The 20,394-nt window shown below is 39.7% G+C and overlaps 2 protein-coding genes across 2 annotated transcripts in view; both read right to left on the reverse strand.

Annotated features, from left to right (window-relative positions):
- treh (trehalase (brush-border membrane glycoprotein)) overlaps nucleotides 1–3,595 on the reverse strand; it is a 28,635-nt gene extending 25,040 nt beyond the window's left edge. Inside the window, exon 1 of the mRNA XM_052039919.1 lies at nucleotides 3,406–3,595. Coding sequence (XP_051895879.1) covers nucleotides 3,406–3,491 — 86 coding nt within the window. The 5' untranslated portion in view covers nucleotides 3,492–3,595. The remainder of the gene's footprint in view (nucleotides 1–3,405) is intronic.
- Nucleotides 3,596–9,587: 5,992 nt separating this feature from the next.
- The window catches only part of ddx6 (DEAD (Asp-Glu-Ala-Asp) box helicase 6), a 33,005-nt gene continuing 22,198 nt past the window's right edge, over nucleotides 9,588–20,394 (reverse strand). The window contains exons 8-14 of the mRNA XM_052039765.1: nucleotides 19,656–19,778; nucleotides 15,584–15,712; nucleotides 14,804–14,920; nucleotides 13,331–13,394; nucleotides 12,586–12,687; nucleotides 12,014–12,204; nucleotides 9,588–10,130 (exon numbers count right to left, since the gene is read on the reverse strand). Of these exons, the coding sequence (XP_051895725.1) occupies nucleotides 12,029–12,204; nucleotides 12,586–12,687; nucleotides 13,331–13,394; nucleotides 14,804–14,920; nucleotides 15,584–15,712; nucleotides 19,656–19,778 (711 nt within the window). The 3' untranslated portion in view covers nucleotides 9,588–10,130; nucleotides 12,014–12,028. The remainder of the gene's footprint in view (nucleotides 10,131–12,013; nucleotides 12,205–12,585; nucleotides 12,688–13,330; nucleotides 13,395–14,803; nucleotides 14,921–15,583; nucleotides 15,713–19,655; nucleotides 19,779–20,394) is intronic.

A 20,394-nucleotide genomic window follows, 5' to 3' on the forward strand; every position in this document is an offset into this window, starting at 1 on the left:
TTTAGTTAGGCTGCACTTGGGTGTATCGTGTGCAATTCTGGTCACCCGATTACAGGAAGGATGTGGAGCCTATGGAAAGGGTACAGGTTTACCAGGATGCTGCCTGGATTAGAGGGCATAAGCTACAAAGAGAGGTTGGACATATTTGGGTTGTTTTCTCTGGAGCAGGAGGCTTAGGGGAGACCTGATTGAAGTTTATAAAATTATGATAGGATACAGTCAGAATAGTTTTCCTAGGGTAGAAATGTCAAGTGCTGGAGAACATGCATTTAAGACGAGAGGGGAAAGTTTAAGGAGATGTGCAGGGCAAGTTCTTTTTTAAACTCAGAGTGGTAAGTGCCTGGCACAGGCTGCCAGTGGAAGCAGATATGAGAGTGGCATTTGAGAGGCTGTTAGATGGACACATGAATATGCAGAGAATGGATTATGTACAGGCAGAAGAGAATTAGTTTAATTTGGCATTGCGTTCAGTGTAGACATTGTGGCCAAAGGGTCTGTTCCCGTGCTGCACTGTTTTATGTTCGAATTAAATTTCAATTCAGGTTGCCATGGTGACAATGCAAAACAAATTTGAAGAGGTCATACCTTGCAAATTAAAATGAACAGGTGTGATAGACAGTGGGCTAGATTTTCCAAAAGGCAGCCATATCTGGCAATAATCTAAACCTTTTCTAAATGACCATTCACCAACTAAGATACACCAAATTATCAAAATATAAATTGCAGAATATTATACATTTTGATTTGAACAATTACTTCATAAAATACCTAGATTAAGAGACATTTAGAAGGGCATATTAACAGGCAGGGAAAGGGGAGATATCGACAGATGGGACTAGTTTGGATTAGCATCATAGCACAGACATCATGGGCCAAAGGGCTTTTTCCTGTGCTGAACTGTTCTATGTTCTATTGTACTGTTTGTAGTATATTTAATATCCAGTTCACAAATAAGCGAGTGGCACTTGATTTAAAAAAATGCAATAAGTTAAGCACAATTTGTTCTTTTGATCATTAATTACATCCAAAGTGGAAATTCAATTCCCTGGTTGTTCTCTCGAACTTGGTTGCGCTAACTGCAAAAAAAGTGTTCTAAAGCAGTGATAGGGAAGTGGGAGTGGAACAGAGACTTGAAGTATCTAGCCATTGCTCAGGATATGTTTGAGGAGCAACACAAACAGACCTTTGGATAGTAACAGAACTAAGGGATGCGAGAATAAAAAAAAACTGCAGACACTGGAAATTTGCAACAAGGAAATGCTGGGAAAAACTCAGGTCAGAAAGCATCTGTGGAAACAGAAACAGTTAACAGTTCAGATAAAAGGCCCTTTGTCAGAAGTTGGAAAGAAAACAAATGTTAAAGTGACGGAGAGGGATGGAGAAGATAAAAAAATCTTTGATATCATTCCTGTGGTGTTAAGCAGCTGTTGAAGCCATCTGGTTAATAGATTGAATGGCAATACTAAGAGATAAAAAGGGCATTCAAGAGCTGCAAAATGCAAGCCAGAACTACAGGAAGTGCCCAGATCATGCCGTGCCAGCAGAGAGAGTAAAAGGGTAAATATTATAGTTGATATAGCAGGGCTAAATGTTATAATTATATAATTGCTATAATTGGCAGGACAGCCTAATTCTGATACTAAAAAGAAAGTGAGTTAACCCAAATTCCTACACTCAGTATTGAGTCAAGCCTGCAACACGACCAGATGCAATTGTTCAAGCCAACTTTGGACCTTGTGAGAACAATGAGAATGGCACTTTCCTGTGCAACCAGCTGTCCTTCTATGTCTTTCCTCCTTCAAGGAATTTAAACAGTACTTTTAGGTGAAGCAGTGATTGTACTTAGTCAGTGCTTACAATGCAGTTTCCTCCACCCTGGAGAAACCAAATGCAGATTGGGTGACTCTTTGGAGCATTTGCATTCAATCTGCAGGCCCAGTTGAGCTTCTAGTTGCCTATCACTTTTGTTCTCTAACATATTGTGATTTGTCTATTCTGTGGCTTCCTTGACCGTTCTAACAAAGCCCACTGTAAGCTTAGAAACAGCACCAACATGGCCAGACAACATTTGCTGTCTGGCCAGGTTGCAGCCTTCTGGACTCTATCAAATTGTTTTAGGAAACACACCATTTGTATCACAACCAGCCAGTTATCTATAGTATTAACCTGGCTTTACTCTCTCCACTGATCTGCCAAGAATTTCCATCAGCTCTGACCCTACATTTCACAGGTTTTACAGGTCACTTTGTTTCCTGTAACTGCCTGCATTAATCAACTGGATGATTTCATTAATAGCTTAATACCACAGCAAACCTGGCATAATTTGTCCTATCCATCCTGCACCCACCTGTCTGCAACGTAAACTTGTTTTCCCTTTCCTGTTTCCAAGAGTCATTGACCTGATACAAAGTGTTTCTCTTTGCGCAGATGCTGCCCATTTCTGGCATTTTATATATATTTCAAGGGATTGGGGGTTAGTAAAGTTATGCTGAGGCAAAAATAAATTAAAACCATTCTTTTTGAAATGGCCCAGCAGCCACAAGGATCCAAATTCTAATATTCACAATTCTGAACTCATCCCATACAATTTACTTGGACATAAAAACAAAAATCTCAACAATGCAGTGTTAAGAGCCCAGCTGGCTACAGGTAGTTCCCAGTCTTTGCCCTGATGCTGTTGATGTGGGCAACGTTGACAGGAGTTCTCTTTATTATGTACAACAAAAGTATCTTCACTTTGTCAAGGTTCGAGCAAAGGTGAAGCCTCACTACGTCCTGCGCCTCCCCAGCTTGTTCTAAACTTATTTCTACCAAAAGCTGTACTTGATCTACAAACAGGAATTCCTTATGCAATCATGGATATACTTATTTTGAAAAAAACTATTTCATGAGACACTGATTCTAGTTTAAGTGAAGAATTCATTACTTTGTCATTAATTTTGAAGACTGCTACACAAGTACAGAATGAAGACTCAAGTACCTATGTTCCAGTGAAACTGCAGTTAACTTTAGGCATGCTGCCTGCCATTTAAGTTAGAAAGATCCTGCACTGCACAAGGCCTCGCTAATCAGCTGGGGGTCTGACCAGCAGATTGTGCCCAGGAGCACATTGCAAGTAACTCCACTGCAAGTCAATCATCAGGGAAGTGCAGATCTGGACAGCACTAATACTAACAAAAGTTATGAAATAGGGAACTCAAGAATCTTTAAAAATATACCCAGTGTGCTGGGAATGTCAAACTTAGTTGAAAGACTGTATAGATTTAAAAGGAACTAATATAAGCATCAAGGACAGCAAGAGGCTCAAGTGGGCATAAATGCTGTCATAAAAATCTATTGAACCCATTTTTGAACCGCATCTTACATATATCAATTGCATTGATAGACAAAAATTAAAATTCGTACCTGTCACAAGGAGGGGGAAGTTCCATTGATCCATTTTCACATAATAAAACAGTTGCCACCAGTAAACACCAAGACTTCAGAGCCATAATTAACAAAGATTGCAAATAAAAGAGCCCGAGTTAGTTTAGCAAAGAACACAACAGGAAATGTACGTTAATCAAAGTGCAAAGTTCCAAATAACAAACCAAGGGGGGAGGAGACAGTATCCTTCTCAAAGTTCAAGGTAACAGTATTAAAATTGAACATTAGTTGAATGTTATTCCTCAAACACAATCTTCCCTGAAAAATTCTTTACATTTTTAATAAAACAACCAAAGACCACTGTGGAGGAATTGGCCCAAGGTGAAGCTCTGCTCTCAATTAGCCAATTGCCATTAGGTTTACAATTCTGCTGTCTCCCCAACCTCTACATTCCTGGGCTGCTGATAATGTCCTTACACGTCATTTTTCTTACATCAAGATCCTGGGAACCCTGCTGAAAGACACACAGGACAGATTTGATTCAGAATGTATACTACACCCAAGGACACATTGTGTCAGCAATTTATTCTGACAGTATCTTCATGTTGTTCAGATTTATCTTTTGGATAACAAAAGTCAATTCATTCAAGAGATGGGCAAACAGACTAAACGTTATACGAAGTATTAAAAGGGTGGCTTCAAATGTAGAAAGTTTTAGTCCACTAGTCTTGCTTCATTCACAGTACTTTGACAAATACCTCCATTAGCAGCATCTAATCACATTTGACAGGTTTGCAGTTCATTGCCTTGAGCAAGCACTCTCAAACGAGAGCTCATGAGGCTACTTGCTGCTTTTCCCACAATCAAGGCAATTTTGTTTGCATTTTCAGGATTCCAAAGTTTCAAAAAGAGCTGCAACTTCAACGTCCAAGTCTCCTTAGAAAACAGATGTATTGGTAAAAATATGTAAATACTAATATTTGAGATTTACACTTTTCTCTTTGCTAGATGTTCTGCAAATCATGCAGACATAAGTTTGCATGTCCTATTGCAAAGATCTTAGATGTACTCTCTCATGAAAGGTATTCACACAGAATGGTATTAAAGAAACAAGGAAACTATGCAAAAGGCATTGAAAAAAATTCAAACCAAAAGAATATTTTCTCAATTTATACAATGAAACAGCACCAGATAAAACAGGAGTTATAACATGTTAGGGAAAATGACCAAAGGCATGTGAAAATTGCAATTCATTTGTTAAGGAGTTTTTCTTCTGGTGGTGGGGGGCTTGACAACCATCATTTTAAAATACATTACATAATTTTTATCTGCTGCTACAAAGTTTTGACTTCATTTTCAACCAGTTTTTCTTCCTGCACCTTCTTGCATATTGGTTCCTGATGGTCAATGGGTATTAGGTAGCCACCAATAATTCACTCAAACACGTTTCAATCACATGACTCAGTCTCAGAAGCTTATTCATCAATGGACAGGGATTCAAATCAATCCTTACTTTTCAAATCCACAATAAAGAATATAAATAGCACTTCAAATGCCCAGATTGTTAGCTTGACACAGGGCAAACATTGAAACCTGGGATTTTCTGCTGCATAGAGTAACATACCAGGGATTTACAAGTTTATTGCTCCTTCAGTTTCATGCATGTCAATCAAAACACAGATACACAAGTGGATTCCAGTGAGTTTTTATTGAAATGAACAAAAATGCAACTCTGTAGCTTTCTCTAAACAATCTCTCAACTCGTTCTGAATAAGCATCCAAATCTCGTCACAACCGGTCCATGTAGCATCAGCTTTAAAGAAAAGTTCTGGTTTGAAAGTAAAGTTATTTTTATTTCACTGGAATATTCAGAGCCAATTATACTCATAATAGGAAACCAAATCAGTTTTTTTTAAAGTAGACTCTGCTTCATACTCGTAACACTATTCACTTCCACGTGTTACCATTTAACAGTCCTATCATTTCAGTATCCTTATGCAATGGGTTTAAATTATGCTTTACTTTTAAGCCGCCAATTTAAGGAACTTTGTTCAAATTGGGGAAACATTGTTTTTTTCTTGAACACTGAAATGGGACAGGTTTGTCTTTAATTTGTTTTTAAACCCAACCCCATAGCAACCCTCCCCCACCCCTTTGGTAAAGATCCATATGTATATGGCATTATTTCAATAACTCCTGACCCCAACCAACCCCATTCCCTCCCAAGGACAACATCTGCACAATGAAAAGAGCTCCATCCTGCTGAAGTTTCCCATCACCTTTTCAAACGAACTCAAGGGGGGATAAAAAAAAGATACCCAGTTATCAAAGTTAAAATAACTAACCATATTTAGTGTGAATTAACAAAATGGCATGATGTCAGATGGCCACATTAGGCATCTTAGCATCCAGTTTCCTTTACCTTGTGAAATTTCTTCACTTATCACAGGTTCACCAGGTTTGAAGTGCTCACTTTCTGTGCAGATGAAGTCCTTGGAACAGCAGAACCACCCACCCAATTTCATGTATATAAATAGAATGAGATGACGGTCAACTCATGTGTGAAGGGCTTATTGATGATACTCCAAGCCAAGTTTAGTTACTTCACACATCAGAAACATGCTGCGGAGAATAAGGGAAAGATGCTTTCATCTCATTCTATAAACATTAAAAAGTTATCCCCTCCCACCCCCCCAAAAAAAAGTTCTTGCAAAATTCTTAAGAAGCCAGTCACTGCTATGAAAAACTTAGCATCTACAGCACAACCCTTTTGCAGAATTCTTCCAAAGATGGCTTCTTAGTGAAGACGGAGACTTTTTTCTCCAAAGAGCTGTAAATGACTAAGTTTTTAGAGCAATCTGTCGTAGGCATCTGCTGTTACCTGCTACTTTCCTGGCTTATAAATTAGAGAAAAAAAATAATTGTTGAGGCAGAGATCTGATTACACACTCAACAATGGAAACAAAGCATCTTTCCCTGTCAAAATAAATTTGCATACTCCGACATAGTCTTGCCATCCCCTGATAGCTACCAACACCTGTAGCCATGAAGGGGATAGTCTAGTTAAGTGCCAACCCTTAAAAGGGGGCTCCAAGCATTAATACTACTACACATTTCCAACTTATCTGTGCTTCAGAAGGGATTGTTAAACCATGGCACCAGGCTTGTTGTTAATGATGGCAGTGTATACGCTCAAAGTCCAACACAAGCTTTGCGTCCGATGTGCACACTGCCGTCTGATCTTTATTTACAAGGTGGGAAGTAAGTGTGTGGAACAATCCCCTCATCTTATAAACTGTGGATGAAGAAAGCCGCAGTACAAGAGCAACATGCTACTTTGGTCAATTCCTCCTCTCACCCACTCTCTAATCCCAACCTGCCACAATAATAGCTGTTTTAAAATAAAGTACCTGTTATAACTGGAGGTGTTTACACAGCTGGTACCCATGCTCAAGTCTTTCCATTAACACAGCCTTCTGCTACCGAGACTTATCTTACAGCATTTTAAGTCTTGTAAACCCTATAATTTTTGCACATTAACAAAATGGATGTCTGTCCAAGAGGCACCTACACACACCTAGAACTCTACTCTTCAAAAAGCAGGTGCAAATTTGTTAAAACTCAAAAATCCCAATAACAAATAGTTGGCAATATAAAGCACAAAATGTTTATTGCACTCCCAGTGCAAGGTGCCTACTTATGCATGGATTACACTTAATAATGGATTCTAGTCCTGAACTACTTCTGCACTCTTTCAAACCAATTCCCAAGTATTTGCGAAATGGATGTTCACTTCACAAAGCAAAAGGGAATTAACAGAAGAATCCAATGGTTCACCACTGTGGCCCCACCATACAACATGACTAGTTTGGAATTTCAGAAGGATGAACCACCAGCAATCCAACACTCCAAAAAAAGTCAACTCCAGGATTTATGGACTTGTGGGTGTTTGCCAGTGTCAAATAACAGCAGCAAGATTCAGCTTGAAAGAGAATTCCTTTCAAGGTACCCAAATTGCAATGCTTTCTTCCTTGGTCTTCAGTACACAGCTAGTGGAAAATTCCACGGGGGCAGGGACACAGAGTTAGCCTACTAGTCTTTGACCAGCAGAACTTCAGAACTGAAAAGGATTCTTCCAGCAATGACTGCATTCAGAAATTATTATGGTTTGAGAGTGCAGAAGTTGGTTAGAAGTATAGGTGCCTCTGAGACAGCCGTTACTCAGGCTGGAGGATACTAACAATCTATTTTCTGACCCATTGCTTCACACTGCCTGTACATCAGGCCAATCTACCAGCACACTGTGAGGGGCACAGCAACAGGCAACAACACAAAGATTAGTCATTCACTTGCAGAAAAAAAGGCAACTCTTGATGCTGTTCAATGTGTCAGTCTGATCACATATTAAAAATATTTAAATGGTCACAGAATTCATTAGCATAATGAATTTAAACTAATGTACACCTCAACACCCATGGAAAATCTTGAATTTTTAGATACAATACCATTACCAATGCTCAAAAGGGTTCAAAAAGGCAGAGGCAATAGCATCCTATCATTTTCAGAGTTCTACAGGCATGGTTATATTATTGTTACCTTGACAAATCTTCAAATTTTAAACAAAATCTGCTTTATGAACAGGACGAGGTCTGTATAATGGGCAGACTTGGCAGGGAAGAAGTGAAATGAAAGATCATAATTTTCTGACCAAATAAACTACCTCCTGGATTTATTCAGGAGGTGCAATTAACATGAATATATACATTTCTTCATGAACATGTTTAAGAACTAGAGGACAATACTTAAATGCAGGACCTACTTCTGCATGTCACAACTGTGATTGTCCATCGAGTAATGGGAACACTGAATTTATTCTCATATTGGATTAGAGTAATGAATTAGCTGCTCAATCCATCTCCATGTGCCTTCGACTGTGTCAAGCTCTATTTTTTTTAAATTTTAGAAGACTTTCCTGCTGCATGCAACAAAAGCCAGCTCTTCAAAAACATAACATAAAGTGGACTTGGTGACTGGGGGTTTCTTATTAGTTCCCCTCAAAATCAATGATCATCTTGAACCCCAAGTCAACGGATAAGACAAAAAAAAAGGGAGTCAGTGGAGATTATAATTAAAAAAAAGAAACTGAATACAATGCATATACCCAAATAAAAACTAGTTTTTCTAATCACCTGAACACTCAAATGGTTGGATGGCAAAAGTGGGGAAGTACTGCAGTAGTTGCCAGTAACAATTCTTCCTCTTGTTTTTTTCTTTGAGTTTTCAGTCACTAATTTGAGGCTTCTGTTAGGTTTGTATTGAGAACAGATTCAGCTGGCTGCTGTTCTTTTTAGGTTAAATGCTTTTTTTATGCTTCACAGGTAAATGGTACCTTTTCTTTGGGGAGTGAAAGTGAAAGGGAGGGAGGGAGGGGAAGAATGGAAAAAAAGAAAATCTCATTATTAAGCACTTCAGCACTAAGAATATGGTCAAAGAATTTCTCACTGTATCCAAACATTTCAATTCATAAATTGAGATAGTGTTCCATGTTCTCAACTTCTAATTATAGATTGCTTGGTGTACTTACATGGAACTAACAGAAATTAGCAATGATGTTGGTGCTGCATGCAACAGTGCCCTTCACAGCTTTAGTTCACAGCAACATGCTACCCATTTCCTTCCAGCCCCAGTAACTAGTAATTATTTTTATCAAAGGTAACAAGATGATAGAAAAAACGTATTTACATGTTTACAGGTGTATACACATCAATCTTTTGTGGGACACACTTCATCTTGCCGTCAGAAGGAAAATGGATGCCTGTGTTTAGAAGTTTCCTCGAGTCCAAGTGCAGTTGCTGCAGAACAGTCTACATTCAAGTCTAAGAGGTGGAGGGTGGGGAAGGTGTGGGATTCTTAGTGTTCTGCTAGGGTCATGCTTGGAGTCTTCTGGGCAACCTCCATGAACAAAATTAAAATGCACAATGCAAGCTTTCCTTCTGAGCGCAAATGCAACAAAATTAGCCCCAACATATTTAACATATATACATCAAGATGACATCTCATCTGGAGTTCCAGCTCAACTTCTCCAAGAAAATAGTCCCTTTCAAAAATTAAAAATATCTAAAATCTTGCAGATTCTTCACTTCCCCCACCAATACATTCCATTTTACTCTCACCAATGGAAACAGATGAAGTTAATGTCACATAAATCTGAGTTGTATCCCCCCCCCCCCCCAATACACCCACCCTCCTCCCCCCCAAAAAAAAGACGGATGACTATAACGTAGGGATGGTATTCATATGGTCCTGCATCACCTTAAGGCACTTTATACAAATACCATAAAAACTTTGTAGCCTAAGACTGACGAGTACGTGCACTGGGAGAAGTTGAGAAGCCATCAGATGAATATCCTGGTCAGTGGCTTCAGCAAAAACAAAGTGGAGGGGTAAAAGAAAAGGAAGAAAGGAAAAAGGTAACAAAGTGTGCTGTTCACTGTTCAGTTCAGCTCTTCAGTGCTGCTTAGTCTAGATCTCCCGTGCCAGTTAGTGCAATAGTTGTCCACTCCCTGCACACAGTGCAAACCATTGAGCTCAGGAAGAAATGGTCCTTCACAAATCAGGAACTACACTTTGTGTCATCAAACAAAGAAAAATAGATGGGAGATTGGTGTTGTCTTAGACAAAAAAAAGAGAAGGGCATCCCAAGAAATGATGTGTTCCAGAACAGGCAAAAAAAATTCTTCAGTTTCTGTATTCTGTGATCGGGCCTGAGGGTACAAAAACAAGAGTGTTAGCTCCTTCAAAGGCAATGACATGATTGTTTTTAAAACAATCCTTGATAAGAGGAGTGGAAATTGGTCATTCAGCCATTTGTGCTTGCTCCACCATTCAATATAAATTGTGGCAGATGATCCTCTTGAGTACCAATCCCACCTTCTCCCATATCCCTGATCCCTTTAGCAATAAGAAATATATCTATCTCCTACTTGAATATATTTGGTGACTTGGCTTTCACCACTTTCTGTGGTGGAGTACACCATACTGTCACCACTCTCCTGGTGAAGAAATTTCCTCACAATATTAGTAAATGCCACAGTTCATCCTTTGCAATCTAGTGATTCTAAAGATTTTCATCACTCTTAATAATACAAAATGTACACACAACTTGGTTAGAGCCCCTGAAGTCCTGCAGCTTATCCCAACAAAGCAATATTCCACTTCAGTCAACACCCTAACCAGAATTAGAAAAGGAACACCTAGACACAGCTTAAACAGTTTTATAAAACTTAACTCTTAATGCTACGATTAGCTGCTAGGATTGCAATGCACGTTAAAACAGCAGTCAATGACAATAAAGTAGCTTCAAGTACCATGGAGATGGAATTGCATGCAGCATAGATGGGGTTGGGGAAGGGAAGAGTGATGGTAAATGGAGAAAGAGACAGAGGGGAACATTAGCAACACAATCACAAATAGACAATAGGCAATTCAGTAGGATTACTGTGAGGGAGCAAGTGATTGGGTCTTCTGGGCAAGATGGGGCTAGAGAGGACATATGGGAGATAGAATAATATAGGGAAAAAAGGTACAACTTTAGGCAAGTGATGAGACAGCGGGAAAACACATACATTTGTCTGAGTTGTTAAAAGGACAGGGGCAGCTGATCAGATGGACTCAAATCTCGTATGATGAATTTCAAGGAGTTCCTCACAGATGTGGCAGAGTACTGAGGAATTAGGTGGTTAGCAATAGAGAGGAACACTAAGTTATCTCTACATGCTATGATTCCTGGAATAGAAACAGTTTTGGTGGATGGACGTTGCTTCATGTGATCCTGTCAGATCTCAAAGAAAAAGCTACACAGGTGTTTGCAGTGTTTGGAATTGGCTTCAGTTAAATTACAAAAGAATAATGGTTCAATGGAGAACAGGATAAAAGTAAAAAGCAACAGTGTGATTGAGAGATCAGTAGCTGCGAGAATGTCATGTTGGTCACAAATGTTAGCCATGTGATTTTAAAACAAATAAATATGAATTGGAGGGAGTTTTTAAATAATGAAAGGCAGAGCAATGCAAGAAAATCGATGAGATATGGCCCCGAGCATAAGAAGATGAAGTAGAAAGATGGCAAGATCAAGAAGTGACTGTGTGCATGGATTGAGATTACATGGAAGACCATTCCTAACAGAAAGGGGAAGACGACAAATGACAAAGACCATGGTGAAATGAGATGAAGTGCAAGGTCACTAAGAATGGGTAGTCATTTGGTGTAGAGACTGAGAGATGAAAGCAATGAAGAGATCTCAGCAAATTTTATGAAACTTGAGTGCACAATAGAGAATAAGGGACTTCATTAAAAGACACAGTCATGGTTCAAATACATCGCATGTCTTTAAAGATGACTTTAAAGTTACATACTTTTCTGCAACAGCTAACAGGAATTCTGAAGTGGGAATCCAGGGTCTCTGGCCTGTTCCTTCAGATATAGAACCCAAGTGGCACAAGAGACCTTGGAAGCTTAATAATTATTGGGACAAATTTACAGCGTGCACAACTCAGGGATCAATTCTAAATTTAAATGAAGCTGCTCGAGATGTAGAAAGTCTGACCATTACCAAGTAGGTGCTGTCAAAATTCTATCAAATACTAACCGATTTAGTTTGAAGTTATTGTTTATCCTCTCCATCTGGCTCACTGTGGTATTCTGCAACATACAGACTCTTATCAATGCTGCCAGGGATGGGCTTGATCTCTGTTCCAAGCTGTTCCTCAATGGCCTTCAGATTAAAGCGGTCATCATATGTGATGAGATTGATTGCCAAGCCCAGATGGCCAAAACGTCCTGAAAACAACAATTAAACACACTTTAAAATTGTAATGAAATAATCAATTGTTGAATTCTTCTCCACGAATAAGAACATAAAAAGCCCACCCAACTTGCTTTCCTTCAGGTGGTAATGAACTCAACAAGTTGGAACATCAGAATGCCAATGCCAGGAAACATTGGGTTTACACAGAATTTTTAATCACACTATTGAATCCCCCACTCAGGGTGTTGCTAGTACGAACTAAACAGGCAAACACATTCCACAAGAAAACATACAGGAACTAGAAGAGGAGAGAGTAGCCAAGGGTTATTCTAAGTACATGTCAACCTGAGAATGGACCGCATTGCCAAGCTGCAATTACTAAGTAAAGCAAGAGTAAAAAGGTGTTTTCTCACCGGATCTGCCAATGCGATGTAGGTAGGTCTCCGCAATCTTTGGGAAATCAAAATTTATTACAACATTCACAGCTTGGATATCAATACCACGAGTGAACAGATCTGGGAAAAAGAAAATTAGGTTAAAAACTTGTCTGAGGAACAGAAGGGAAGTGGTAGGCATCATGTGTGTTGAATAAGAATCTGATCCATTACCTATAAATAATATATATTATATTAGCAGATGTATTTTAAGGTCCAAATGGATCTAATTTTTACTTGAAATCACTGAAGGGAAAGAGAGTGGACATAGCTATTTGCCTCTGACCCACACTATTTGCATAGGTGGGTTCAAATATAGAATGATTATGGATTTGGAAATTTATTAAGATAGTCCAAGTATAACCGATACTTTATATCCTCAATTTAAAAGTGTCACTCTATAGGTTTTTAAACTAATCAATGTAAATCTACTCAAATTGTTGTTATCACCTCCCTCCATAACACAAGAAATTCAATTATTAATTGGCTAAGAATTAATAAGCCTGGGCCTATATACGATATTTTCTTGAGTACACCCAAGTTGATCAAATGGTATTTCCTGCTTTGCAGAGATATGACCAAAAATATTCTCTTCCCCTTCCAGTTGAAAACCCATGCAATCTAACAATGCACATAGAATGATATTAGAGCATACAGGTCCACAAAAACCAAGAGCAAAATGTTCAACCCCACAAGTAGTAAAATAGTTCTCTTTAATACCTACCAGTGCAAACCAAATTGCGACACATTCCATTTCTAAAATCATGGAACACACGGTTACGATGTTCCTGTCAAAAAGAATTGACAACTCATCTTAGCATATGAACTTCATTCTATATAACACACAAAGATTGTTTATTTTCTTAAAATAGAAGTTTGGTCATTTTATACTACAATGTATTCCTCACATGTCAAGGATCTTTTTTTTAAACTCAAGCCTCTCCATAAAGGAGCCCCAGGGAAAATTCCTCCATTTTGATCAGGCTTACCAAGTCCTACCAATCAAGATCTAGTCCCAATCACTATTTGGGAAAACTTGGTGTAAAAATGATTATGAGCAAGATAGGAATAAATAAATTTTATTAAACACTGATGGCCAAATAGTCTTCTGAAACAATCGCTACAGGCTTAAGTAATTCATCCAAGTATAGAAAGGTGATAGATAGATATCTTTATTAGTCACATGTAAATCAAAACACACAGTGAAATGCATCTTTTTGCGTAGAGCGTTCTGGGGGCAGCCCGCGAGTGTCACCACGCTTCTGGTGCCAACATAGCATGCCCACAACTTCCTAACCCGTATGTCTTTGGAACGTGGGAGGAAACTGGAGCATGTGGAGGAAACCCACGCAGACATGGAGAGAACGTACAAACTCCTTACAGACAGTGGCCGGAATTGAATCTGGGTCGCTGGCGCTGTAACAGGCGTTACGCTAACCACTACACTACCGTGCCTGCTAACATTCTGCTCCTTAGACCTTGTATTGTCCCTCACTATCATCCTGATCTCATCCTTAATTAAAAGCACTACCCCACCTCCCACTTCCTCTGGTAAATTGTTCCATACACCCACCACCCTGTGTGTTAAAAAATTGCCCCTCGGGTCCCCTTTAAATCTTTTTGCTCTCTCCTTAAACTAGTACATGATATATAACAGTGTTCCACTTCAGTCATTATTGCAACAGGACCTTGAATTCATGAAATGCCTTTAGCAAGCCAAGTTAATAGGCACGCTATTATGCGAACAGCAAAAACACTGCAAAAGATGGAAATCTAAACTCAAAGCAAAAATACTGGAACCACCCAGCAGGTCACGCAGTGCAACAGAGGCAACGTTTTAGGCCGGAAGACCTTTGGTCAGAACTGGGCAGGAGACAGGTGTGGGGGTGGCAGGGATATAAGAGGAAAAATCAAGATATTTGCACCCTTTAATGTTGTATTTATCTGGATTGGTTCTAGGTTCTCTATCCCACCCTCATCTTCTGTTTATATGAATTTCTCCTCCCACCCCACACCCCAAAAAGAAATATGTTCATTATGGCGTATCACAAATTTTTTTTTGTTACGGCAACACTGGGAATGGAGGCAGGCAATTTTTTTTTATTATGTAACTATTACTGTGTATTAAAATCTATCTATTAGCTTCCATCAATTCATAAGAGTGAGCTTCTTCAGTCTGTGTCCTTTTTAAACTCACCTGCCTCATTTTAGCATGAATGTAGAAACAGGAATAACCCAGCTGAGAGATTTTCTTGGCCAGCAGCTCTACTCGCTGGGAAGAGTTGCAGAATATAATTGACTGGTTAATCTGAAGCTGAAAGTAGTAAAATCTGTTAGTACAATTTAAGACAATTTAACACAAATGCAAAACACATTGAAAACTGCCTTGTTTCACACTCACAATTCAACTTAATATCCTATTCACATTGTGCATCAGAGTGGCTGCATCTCAGTCTTGCCAGTGCTGCTCTTTAAACAGAGGAAAGGAGACAAAAACATGGACAATGCCAGTGTGTCTTCTGAGGGTACAGAAATGCCCAGCGTCTCCCAAACATCCCAATAGGAACTCAGAAGTTTCTTGCATCCTGCAATTTCATGCTGTAGGATGATGTATCATAACTTTGATTCACTGGGTCTCCTTCCACTGCCAAAAACTTTGGAAAAACTTACTGCCGATTCCAAAAGCGATTGCTGGTGGAAAACCTTTGGTGTGTCAGAGGCTACACTCATTTGATTATTGATCAAAACAGGATACTTCTTCACCCAAACATCAAAATAAAACATTACCTTCAACAATGCACTGGATATCAGCTTTCATTATGCATTCATGCCCAGAATTTGTACTTCAATTTCAGCCATACCAAAATATAGTTGGCTGCTGGGCCCATTTTTGTGCTACATGATTCCAATGTAGCTAAAGATCAAACTACTCTCTTATTTGACATCGAACATTCCACAAACACTCGAACCCTCTTACCCTAGAAAAGAGCGTGTTGAGACAGTGCACTTTCTGCCGTTCTGTAACATAGGCATAGTACTGGGTTACTCCTTTCAATGTCAGCTCTTCCATCAGGTTAATTTCATACGGTTTCTGTAAATGCGAATTCTGCCAAGAAGACAAATCAGCACTTCATGCTTTAGATTATCTGCTTAAAGTTAGTCATAAGAATCATAATAATGCAGCTTGAAACAGGATCTTAAATTAATCGTTAACTCAAAATAGAGACTTGATAAGACTGAAATTACTGACGGCCATTCTTTCCGTTGTTTGCATCAGATTTGAAGCGTTCTTATAACCTGCAGCTTTACTCAGCTATTTGCATACAGGAAGAAAATGGGATAATTAGCCAAAGGACACCCTCCGTCATCCTTAAACTACAAATCAGTAAACAAATAATTTTTATAGTTCAAGTGTTCTACAAATAACATGCAAGTTCTTCCTTAGCATTATGTTATTTAGTTACAGTATGTAACAAAGAACTATTTTTATATTTTCGTTCATGACATTTAAACAACCTTTAAAAGACATTTGGATAAGCACGTGGAAAGGAAAAGTTTAGAAGAATACAGGCCAAAGAAGGGCAAATGGGACTAGCTTAGGTGGGCACCTTGGCCTGTATGGAAGAGTTGGGCTGAAGGGTCTGTTTCTGTGCTGTATTACTCCATGTCTTTTGACAAAATATCAAGAATGGTGCCAATTACAACTTATTATAGAAACCATGAATATAATCAGAAAAGGTCCACAGAAAATACCATTCACCCCACGGCCCCCCACAAAAGGGCTTTAAAAAATTGACAGTAACCAGACAGCAACAGTGTACAGCCTGAGAAATCACAGTTGATCTTAAGCATCAGACTTTAAAGCAAATGTATGATGCCCAGATGAGAAAAGCAAGCAGACTACGCAGTACCATTAGAGTAGTTAATTACTTCTGGACAACCACATGGATTGGTTAGAGCAGCAGTTGGACTCAGAAGCATACAGGAGGCAGAGAGTGCTATAGAGAAGTTTTAGGGAGGTGGTCACACTGAAGGTTCAGTCAGATAGATGGAGGACTGATAGTGCAGGATTCTCGCCTGGCTCTCAAACAATAATACTGTTTTGGATTACATCGGGGGGGGGGGGGGGGGGGTGCATAGGCAGTGGAAAATAGCCTCTCAAAAGAAAATTATGGTAGCAGCCAGATCAGTGGCACCACAACTGGCTCTGCTGTACAGCAGGTTAGGTAGGTCAAGGAGTAGGTGAATAATAGCGATAGAGGACCCTTCAGTCAGGGAGGCAATTCTGTGGCCGCAAGACTCCAGGATGGCGTGTTGCCTCCCTGATAGCAGGGTCAAGGACGTCTGTGCAAGCACAGGACATTTTGAAAGGGGAGGGTGAGCAGCCAAGGTTCTGGGCCACATTGGTGCTAATGACATAGGCAGGAAGAGAGAAGGTCCCATTAAAAAGAATTTAGGGGAGTCAGGCAGAAAGGGGGTGGGGGTGGGATTGAGAGGAAAGGAAGAGGTCAGGTCAAATAAGGCTGAAAGGGAGGACTGGGAGGGCCAGGTTAATGAACACAGTGGGGCTGATGGGCCAAAGTGCATTTATTTCAGGAGTATTACAGGCAAGGCAAATGAACTTCGGGCCTGGATTAGCATATGAAATTACGATGTTGTAGACATTACAGGTTAAGCAAGGTGGTGGTGGTGTTGGGTCTCTTGAAGAACATCAAGGTGGATGACCCCAGGGCCTGGGGGGACCTATCCCAGGATATTGAAAGAAGCAAGAGAGGAGATTGCTGGGGGCTTAACAGCGATCTTTGTATCCTCTTTAGCCACAGACAAGTCCCAATGTTGCTCTTCTGTTTAAGGGCGGCAATGAAGACAAACCAGGAAATTGTGACCAGCTATGTTCTGCTAGGATCAGTGCTGGGACCTCTGATTTCAACAAAAATGTAGAGGGGCTGATTAGCAAGTTTGCAGATGACACAAAATTGATGGAGTTTGGATAGTGAGGAAGGTTGTCAAAGGATTCAGCAGGACATAGACCAGTTGGAAATGTGGGCAGAGAAATGGTAGATGAAGTACATTTCAAACATGAGGTGTTGCACTTTGGGAGGTCAAATGCAAGAAGTATACAGTAGATGGTAGGACCCTTTGGAGCATTGATGTACAGATTAATCCTGGGGTGAAAGTCCACAGCTCCATGAAAGTGGCAACACAAGTACATAGGGTGGAAAAGGCAGTATATGGCAAGCTTGCCATCATCGGTTGGGGTGCTAAATACAAAAGACAGGAACTCATGTTGCAGCTGTATTAAATTTGGTTAGGTCACATTTGGAGTACTGTGTACAGTTCGGGTTGCTGCATTACAGGAAGGATTGTTTTCTCTGGAGCACTGGAGGCCAAAGGGTGACGTGAATCAGAATTAGGTTTATTATCACTGACTTGTATGTTGTGAAGTTTGTTGTTTTGCAGCAGTACAGTGCAACAACATAAAATGACTGTAAATTACAAAATAAATAGTGCAAAAAAGGAATAATGACCATTCAGAAATCTGATGGCAGAGGGGAAGTAGCTGTTCCTAAATCACGGAGTGTAGGTCTTCAGGCTCCTGTACCTCCTCCGCTATGCTAGTAACGAGAAAGGCAGCCACGTCCCAGATGGCGAGGGTCCTTAATGATGGATGCCACCTTCTTGAGGCACTGCCTCTTGAAAATGTCCTTGATAGTGGGGAGAGTTGTGCCAGTGATAGAGCTGGCCAAGCCTACAACCCTCTGCAGCCTCTTGAGAGCCTGTGCATTGGAGTTTCCATACCAGGCAGTGATGCAATCAGTCAGAAGGCTCGCCACCATACATCTACAAAAATTTGCAAGAGTCTTTGGTGACATACCAAATCTCCTCAAACTAACGAAGTAGAGCTACTGGTGTGCCTTCTTAATTACATCAATGTGTAGGGCCCAGGATAGATCTACTGAGATGTTGACATCCAGGAACTTGAAGGTGCTCACCCTTTCCACTGCTGACCCCTCAATGAGGACTGGTGTGTGCTCTCCTGACTTCCCCTTCCTGAAGTCCACAATTAATTCCTTGGTCTTGCTGACATTGAGTGCAAGGTTGTTGTTGCGACTCCACTCAACCAGCTGATCTGACTCACTCCTGTATGGATCCTCAATGCCATCTGAGATTCTACCAGCAACAACATGTCATCGACAAATTTATAAATGGCGTTTGAATTGTGTTTAGCCACACAGTCATGAGCGTAAAGAGTAGAGCATAAAGAGTAGAGCAGTAGGCTAAGCACACATCCTTGAAGTTTGCCTGTGTTGACCGTCAGTGAGGAGGAGACGTCATTACCAATCCACACTAACTGTGGTCTCCCACTAAGGGAGAAGTCAAGGATCCAGTTGCAGATTACATAAAATTATGAGACACAGAGACAGGGTAGATAATCAAGAGTCTTTTTTCCAGCATGGGAATGTCAAATACTACAGGAAATAGATTTAAGGTGAGAGGAGGAAAATTTAAAGGAGATTTATGTGGCAAGTCTTTTTTTCCTCTTACAGAGAGGGTTAGGTGCCTGCAATGCTGTTCCAAGGGAAGTGGTGGAAGCAGATACAATAGCAAAGTTCAGATAGGCCCATGAACAAGCAGGGAATAGAAGGATATAGACCATGGGCAAGCAGATGTGCAGTTTAGAATAGCATCATGGTCACCGTAGACATTGTGGACTGAAGCACCTGTTCTTATGCTGTACTGTTCCATGTTCTGTGTTCTAACCTTCTTTCAGTATCATGAAAAAAGGACACAAATTAATATTTCTTTCAAATGCAATTTCTACTTTTTGCACAGTGGAAGAGAGACTGGGAACAGACACTTTAGATAAGAGAAACTTGTCAGTTATTTGGAAGGACAAGGAAGGTAGCTTTGATCCCTCTTTCCACATATTACAAATGCATTCTTCTAAGCAACTGAACGAAAGATACACATGCTAGGAAGGAGAAAAAGGTTTTATACTGGAGAAGCAGTTTTGTTAAGACAGCTGGTTTCAAGTGACAAATTCTTACCATGAATTTCTGTACACTGAGTGGGAACGTGGCAGAGTAAAGCAAGATCTGTCTGGTTCTTGGTAACGTAGAAATTATATCCTCCATCATCTGTACAAAGTCCTGTGACAGTAGTTTGTCTGCCTAAATGAATAGTCCAGGAAAATCCAGTGTTACACTTCACTACTGCAGAACAGAAGTGTTCAGCCATGCATTTAGATGAAAAAAAAAGGTTAAAAAAAAAAGTAGAACAAAATATTTTTAAGACCATCTAGAGTTACTGACTGTTTGGCAAGCAAATGGTCACATTACGTAAGAGGCTCTAATGAAATAGTGGAAGCATATAACATCATTTATTAGAGTTCAAAGTAAAGTTTCTCAAAATATTTTGGATCCAGTAACCAAGACGACAAAGTAATTACAGTAAGCTTGAAAAGAATATAGTGGGTTAATTCCCAAAGCTCTTCAATACTATAACAACATCAGTTATTACAGTTAGAAATGTTATATTATACAACTATTAGGGTGGTAGTAGGCAGGCTAGATAAACATCATTTATGAGATTACAAGATCACGTTATTACAAGATCAGCATTATTACCCATTCCTAATTGTCCTTGAATGAGACAGCCCTGTTATTTAGTGGGGAATTTAAGAATCAACTAAATTGGTGAGGTTCCAGAGTCAAGAATTGAACAGGCTAACAATGTTGGCAAATGTCTTTTCCCAAGGAACTGTAGTGAATCAAATACAAGTTTTTA

This window comes from Pristis pectinata, chromosome 27 (assembly GCF_009764475.1).
Source record: "Pristis pectinata isolate sPriPec2 chromosome 27, sPriPec2.1.pri, whole genome shotgun sequence".
Taxonomy (NCBI): Eukaryota; Metazoa; Chordata; class Chondrichthyes; order Rhinopristiformes; family Pristidae; genus Pristis; species Pristis pectinata.